The 7361-nt window shown below is 41.0% G+C and overlaps 1 protein-coding gene across 1 annotated transcript; it reads left to right on the forward strand.

Moving 5' to 3' along the window:
- Nucleotides 1-6164: 6164 nt before the first annotated feature.
- LOC128776421 (growth hormone-inducible transmembrane protein-like) lies at nt 6165-6855 on the forward strand. The gene is made up of 2 exons (XM_053900673.1): nt 6165-6571; nt 6604-6855. Exons 1-2 carry the CDS (start codon nt 6236-6238, stop codon nt 6808-6810), a joined length of 543 nt encoding a protein of 180 aa, XP_053756648.1. The 5' UTR covers nt 6165-6235; the 3' UTR covers nt 6811-6855.
- Nucleotides 6856-7361: the final 506 nt, after the last annotated feature.

The following is a 7361-nucleotide window of genomic DNA, read 5'->3' on the forward strand; positions in this document are numbered from 1 at the left end:
CCCTGCTCCACAGACTGGCCAGTTTAAACCAATGCTATAGTGGGGCACCTGGGTGGCTCAGTTGGTTAACTGTCTGACTTCAACTCAGGTCACGGTCTCATGGTTCGTGAGTTCGAGCCCAGCATCATGAGTTCGTGAGTTTGATGCAGTGACAATGCCGAGTCTGCTTGGGATTCTCTCTCTCTCTCTGCCCCCCCCCCCACTCTCAAAAATTAAATAAACTGAAAAGAAAAAAACTTAAACCAATGCTATAGTAAATGAAATGGGCATCTGGCAGTGGATCTCTTTAAGAAACCCTATAATGTGGTCTCTGAGAAAACCTCACCCACGAGCCTCTGGCAGGGAAGCTAAGCCTCCACCTCAACTCACACCTCTCCTCGCAGTGGATGTGGAGTTATGACTGGGACATGGCCACTGGGCCAAAGCTACACTTCCAGCTTCCTCGTGTGCAGTGGGGTACAGTGTCCAATCTCCACGAATGCAGAGCGGGAGCAGAACTGGTGTGTGCCACTCTGGGCTGAGGTCATTAAAGTCCTAGTGTGCCTTCTCCACACTTTCTTCCCGCTTCGTTAGCTTCAGGGAGCCCAGCACGGGCATGTGGGGAGCCATGTGTTAAATGTGGCAGGGCCTTGATGGAGGAGCCTGTGTCCCTTAGTCACCTCCTGGAAGAAAGCTTCCTGGAGACCAGGAACACCTGTTTGGGACCACACAGAGGAAGAAACAAGCTTCTGTGTTGCAGTCATTATCCATTTTGAATTTTGTAATAGCAGTTCATATACCACAATAATACACAAGCCTACATGCAAAACTGCTGCAATGTTCTAGAAGAGGGCTCTTTCGGGTCCTTGGCATCTCTCCTCTCTTTCAGACAATCCCTGGTCTCTAACATCCATGTTTCTGCTCAGAGCTCCCATATGACAAGTCCCAATTCAACTCTAGGTCTTTTTTGACCTCAACTATACTGAGCTATAAGTGATAAATAATTGTAATATATTTTAGGTGTACAATATGATTATTTGCTATACATTGTGAAAGTATTCCCACCATAGAGTTAATTAACACACCTATCATCTCAAAAATTTACCTTTTTTTTTTGATGGCAACACTTAAGTTCTGCTCTCTTAGCAAATTTCAATTATATAATATAGTATTATTACCTTTAATCACCATGTTACACATTAGATCCTCAGACCTTACTCATTTTATAATTCAAAGTCTGTACCTTTTACTAGCCTCTCCCTGTTTCACTCACCCCCGGGCCCCTGGCAACCACCATTCTACTCTGTTTCTTTACGTTTGACTTCCATTCATTCATTCATTTATTATTTATTTATTTATTTATTTATTCATTCATTCATTCATTTATTAGGCTTCACACATTAGTGATACCATGCCGTATTTGTTCTTTCTCTGTCTGGCTTATTTCACTTAGTATAATGTTCTCCAGTTTCATCCATGTTGTCACAAATGGCAGTATTTCCTTTTTTGTGGCGAAATAATATTCCATTATATGTCTAGATAGATAGATAGATCACATTTTCCTTATCCATTCACCTGTTAATGGACACTAAGGTTATTTCCATGCCTTGGCTATCATGAATACTGCTGCAATGAACACAGTAGTATAAATGTCTCTTCAAGATAACAATTCAATCCCCTTTGGACATACACCCAAAGGTGGGATTTCTGGATCATAAGGTAGTTGTATTTTTAATTTTTTGAGGAACCTCCATACTCTTTTCCATAGTGATTGTATCAGTTTACATTACCACCAACAGTGCATAAGGGAACCCTTTCTCCACATCCTTGCCAGCGCTGGTTCTCATGTCTTTTGATAATAGACATCCTAACAGGTGTGAGATGATACCTCATTGTGTTTTTTATTTGCTTTTCCCCAATGATTAGTGATGTTGAGCACCTTTTCATGTGCCTGTTGGGCATTTGGTTATGTTTTTTGGCAAAATGTCCATTTTGGTCCTTTGCTCACTTTTTAATCAGATTATTTGACTTTTAGGGAGGAGGGGTCAAGATGACAGACAGCATGGAAGGTTTTTTTGCATCTCTCGTCCCTGAAATGCCACCAGATCAACACTAAACCATCCTGCACGCCTAGAAAACTGATTTGAGGATTAACACAAAAATCTGCACAACCTGAACTTGGCAGGTACGCGGCACAGAGAGATGAACTGGGGAGAGAGAAGCCGAGAAGCTGCAGAGGGCAGGGAGGTGCTTTTGGTTGTAGAGAGAGGAGGGAGATGGGGGGGGGGCATGAAGTATGGGAAAACACCCCCCCCCCCAAAAAAAAGCAGCTGGAGAGAAAGTGGAAAAGTGGAAACAGCCACAGGGACTGAACTAAAAAGGGAGAAAGGAGAAAGGGGAGGGTTTAAATTCCATTAAGACTCTATAAACAGGTGGAGGACAGAGTCTGAAACTCCACAGCTCAATACCTGGTGGTGCTCTGGTGGGAAGGGCGAATCCCCAGGAGCAGAGTGAGGTCCTCCTGCCACACAGGGAGTGGTGGTTCCACTGCTGGGAGGACATTTGGTAGAGGCTGTGACACCCCACAGTCAAAGGTGTCAGTGGACCCCAGAGAACGACATTCGCTGGTGTTGGAACAAGGATGTTAAGGATGAAGCCTGGCACCAGATGCGTGTTGTGATTTTCCACAGTCCCTGAAACGCTGCTGCTACATGATCGCGTGAACTTTTTCTGGGGTGGGCTGGCACCCAGACGCCGTCTCTGGGCATGGGCAGCAGCACAGTTCCGCAAACGTTCCTGGGTGCAGCCGGCATCTGGCCATTGCTCAGTGAGACCCTCCCGCAGAGGATCTGAGCGGGTCAAAGCCGCAGTCCCTCAGAAGTGAGGGGTCGGGAAACACAGCCCCATTTGAAATAAAACTCAGGAGGGAGGTGCTCCCTGGCAACCTGACGGCTTGGTCACAGACAGTGTAGAAGCGAGGAGTGGACGGAAGTCGGAGACAAAGGAGGGGTGCTTGATTGCCAGTTGTGGAGAGCACAGAGTTCTGATACTAGAGACTGGTAGCTGGGTGACGCCATTTTTGCCCCTCCCGCGCACGCGCATACATGCCTACACGCACCACAGCAATCCACCCCAGTAAGCTAAGCAGTGCCATCTAGTGGAGAACAGGGCCATTACACTAAGCCCTACCCAACTGGGCCAACAGCGCTCTTGACAAACTCAAGACTCTCCGCCTGCTTAGTTTATGGACTATAAAGTGCTCCGTAGCTTGACTTCCATGGGAAACCAGATGCAGTTTCTACCATACTTCTTTCTGTTCACTGGTCCTTTCATTCAATTTTTTTTTTCTTATTCTTGAATACAGAAAGAGAAAAAATCTATTTTTATTTTCCATTTTTATTGAAAAGATTTTTCTTCATTTTTTCTACTATATTTTTGTGTAAATTTTTTAAATTCTATTTTAGTTTCATCATTTCATTTTATGATATTTTATTGTATTCATTTTTTCAAATTTTCAAACATTTTCCTTTTTTTCCTTTTTTTCCCTTTTTCCTTTTTTCTTTTCTTATCTTTCCCTTTTTCCTCTAACCTATCAAGTTTCTGTCAACAACCAGACCAAAACACATCTAGGATCTAGCATTCTTTTTTTGATTTCGATGTTTTTAATTTTTTAATTTTAATTTTTTTACTTTATTAATTCTTTCACTTCCTCCAAAATGATGAAGCAAAGGAATTCACCCCAAAAGAAAGAACAGGAAGAAATGACAGCCAAGGAATTAATCAACACAGATACAAGCATGTCTGAACCAGAATTTAGAATCACAATAATAAGAATACTAACTGGGGTTGAAAAGAGATTACAATCCTTTTCTGTGGAGATAAGAGAAGTAAAAACTACTCAGGATGAAATCAAAAAAGCTATAACTGAGGTGCAATTTTGAATGGATGCCATGGTGGCAGAGAATCAGTGAGGACAAACTTACGGAGAACAATGAAGCAGAAAAAAAAGAAGGAGACTGGGACAAAAAGAGCACAAAATAAAAATAAGAGAACTCAGTGACTCATTAAAAAGGAATAACATCAGAATCATAGGGGTGCCAGAAAATGAAGAGAGAGAAAAAGGGGTACAAAATTTATGTGAGGAAATCATAGCAGAAACTTTCCTAACCTGGAGAAAGACACAGACATCAAAATCCAGGAAGCACAGAGGACTCCCATTAGATTCAACAAAACTCAACCATCAACATGGTATATCATAGTCAAATTCACAAAATACTCAGGCAAGGAGAGAATCATGAAAGCAGCAAGGGAAAAAAAGCCCTTAACCTACAAGGGAAAGCAGATCAGGTTCGTGGCAACTATCCACAAAAACTTGGCAGACCAGAAAGGAGTGGCAGGATATATTCAATGTGCTGAATCAGAAAAATATGCAGCCAAGAATTCTTTATCCAGCAAGGCTGTCATTCAAAATAGAAGGAGAAATAAAAAGTTTCCCAGACAAACAAAAACTAAAGGAGTTTGTGACCACTAAACCAGCCCTGCAAGAAATTTTAAGGGGAGAAATTTTCTCTGAGGGGAGAAAAGAAGGGGGAAAAAAAAAAAGACCAAAATCAACAAAGATTAGAAACAACCAGAGAACACCACCAGAAACTCCCACACTACAAGCAACATAATGGCAATAAATTCGTATCTTTCAGTACTCACTTTAAACATCAATGGACTCAATGTTCCAATCAAAATACATAGGGTAACAGAATGGATAAGAAAACAATATCCATCTATATGCTGTTTACAAGAGACCCACTTGAGACCTAAAGACACCTTCAGATTGAAAGTAAGGGGATGGAGAACCATCTATCATACTAATGGTCAACAAAGGAAAGCCAGAGTAGCCATATTTATATCAGACAATCTAGACTTTAAAATAAAGACTGTATCAAGAGACACAGAAGGGCATTATATAATAATCAAGGGTCTATCCACCAAGAAGACCTGACAATTGTAAACATTTATATGCCAAATGTGGGAGCACCCAAATATATAAATCAATTAATCACAAATATAAAGAAACTCATTGATAGTAATACCATAATAGTAGGAGACTTCAACACCCCACTCACAGCAGTGGAAAGATCATCTCATCAAAAAATCAACAAGGAAACAATGGCTTTGAATGACACACTGGACCAGATGGACTTCACAGATATATTCAGAACATTTCATCCTAAAGCAGTAGAATGTACATTCTTTTCCAGTGCACATGGAATGTTCTCCAGAATAGACCACATACTGGAACACAAATCAGCCCTCAGCAAGTACAAAAAGATTGAGATCATACCGTGCATATTTTCAGACCACAACGCTATGAAACTCGAAATCAACCAAAAGAAAAAATTTGGAAAGGTAACAAATACTTGGACACTGAAGCACATCCTACTAAAGAATGAATGGGCTAACCAAGCAATTAAAAAGGAAATTAAAAAATACATGGAAGCCAATGAAAATGATAACACCACAACACAAAACCTCTGGGACACAGCAAAGGCGGTCATAAGAGGAAAGTATATAGCAATCCAGGCCTTCCTAAAGAAGGAAGAAAGGTCTCAGATACACAACCTAACCTTATGCCTTAAAGAGCTAGAGAAAGAGCAGCAAATAAAAACCAAACCAGCAGAAGACAGGAAATAATAAAGATTAGAGCAGAAATTATTAATGCTGTTGAAACCCAAAAAACAGTAGAACAGATCAATGAAACCAGAAGCTGGTTCTTTGAAAGAATTAACAAAATCGACAAACCACTAGCCAGTTTGATCAAAAGGAAAAAGGAAAGGACCCAAAGAAATAAAATCAAGAATGAAAGAGGAGAGATCACAACCAACACAGCAGAAATAAAAACAATACTAAGAGAATATTATGAGCAATTGTATGCCAATAAAATGGGCAATCTGGAAGAAATGGACAAATTCCGAGAAACATATACACTACCAAAACTGAAGCAGGAAGAAACAGAAAATTTGAACAGACCGATCACCAGTAAGGAAATCGAATTAGTAATCAAAAATCTGCCAAAAAACAAGAGTCCAGGGCCAGATGGCTTTCCAGGGGAATTCTACCAAACATTTAAGGAAGAGCTGAGTAAGGAGCAGGTGGAGGGGCAGGGAGGTGTTTGCGTTTCGCCAGCCTGGAAGGGTAACTGCGTGGTTGAGGCGACCAGGGACTGAGCATTTCAGATCTGCTTGTAACCTGGTACACCACCATGCTGGCCCCAAAACCTGTATGTCTCCGGACACTACCTTCCAGGGTTTTCCAACCAGCTTTCACCAAGGCCTCCCCTGTTGTGAAGAATTCCACCACGAAGCATCAACGGCTCTTAACACCCATCAGGGAATATGCCACCAAGACAAGAGTTGGGATCGGGCACGGGAAAACTATCCAAGAACTTAAGGAGGCAGCGGTGGAACCATCAATGGAAAAAATATTCAAAATTGATCAGATGGGAAGATGGTTTATTGCTGGAGGGGCTGCTGTTGGTCTTGGAGCATTGTGCTACTATGGCTTGGGAATGTCTAATGAGATTGGAGCTATTGAAAAGGCTGTAATTAAAAAAAAAAAAGAAAAGAAAAGGCTGTAATTTGGCCTCAGTATGTGAAGGACAATATTCATTCTACCTATATGTACTTAGCAGGAAGTATTGGTTTAACAGCTTTGTCTACCCTGGCAGTGAGCAGAACTTTTGTGCTTACAAACTTCATGATGAGAGGATCTTGGGTGACAATTGGTGTAACCTTTGCAGCCATGATTGGGGCTGGAATTCTGTTACAGTCAATATGATACGACCAGAACCCAGGCCCAAAGCATCTTGCTTGGTTACTACATTCTAGTATGTTCTAACTTTAAATTTTTATTAAATAACCTTCATTACTATCTTCTTTGGTCGTTCTTTACAATTGTGAATGACTTATCCATAATTTAATAAAGACTCATGGTTAGGGGGAAAAAAAAGGAAAAGTTAACACCTATTCTCTTGAAGCTGTTCCAAAAAAATAGAAATGGAAGGAAAACTTCCAAACTCATTCTATGAAGCTAGCATTACCTTGATCCCAAAACCAGACAGAGACCCCCACTAAAAAGAACTATAGACCAATTTCCCTAGTGAACATGGATGCAAAAATCCTCAACAAGATATCAGCCAAGCAGATCCAACAATACATTAAAATTGTTACTCACCACGACCAAGTGGGATTTAAATCTGGGATTCGGGGCTGGTTCAATATCCGCAGAACAATTAAAATGATTCATCACATCAATAAAAGAAAGGACAAGAACCATAAGATCCTCTCAATAGGTGCAGAGAACGCATTTGACAAAATATATCATCCTTT

The sequence above is a fragment of the Panthera pardus genome, unplaced genomic scaffold, assembly GCF_024362965.1.
Source record: "Panthera pardus isolate Hobbes unplaced genomic scaffold, ASM2436296v1 HiC_scaffold_13, whole genome shotgun sequence".
NCBI classification, from domain to species: Eukaryota; Metazoa; Chordata; class Mammalia; order Carnivora; family Felidae; genus Panthera; species Panthera pardus.

What these genes read in the sequence shown, in the direction of transcription:
- LOC128776421 (XM_053900673.1), top strand. Translation starts at nt 6,236, where the DNA reads ATGCTGGCCCCAAAACCTGTATGTCTCCGGACACTACCTTCCAGGGTT. An exon ending in AGATTGGAGCTATTGAAAAG is followed by an intron (nt 6,572 to 6,603) that starts GCTGTAATTAAA and finishes AGAAAAGAAAAG; the next exon opens with GCTGTAATTTGGCCTCAGTA.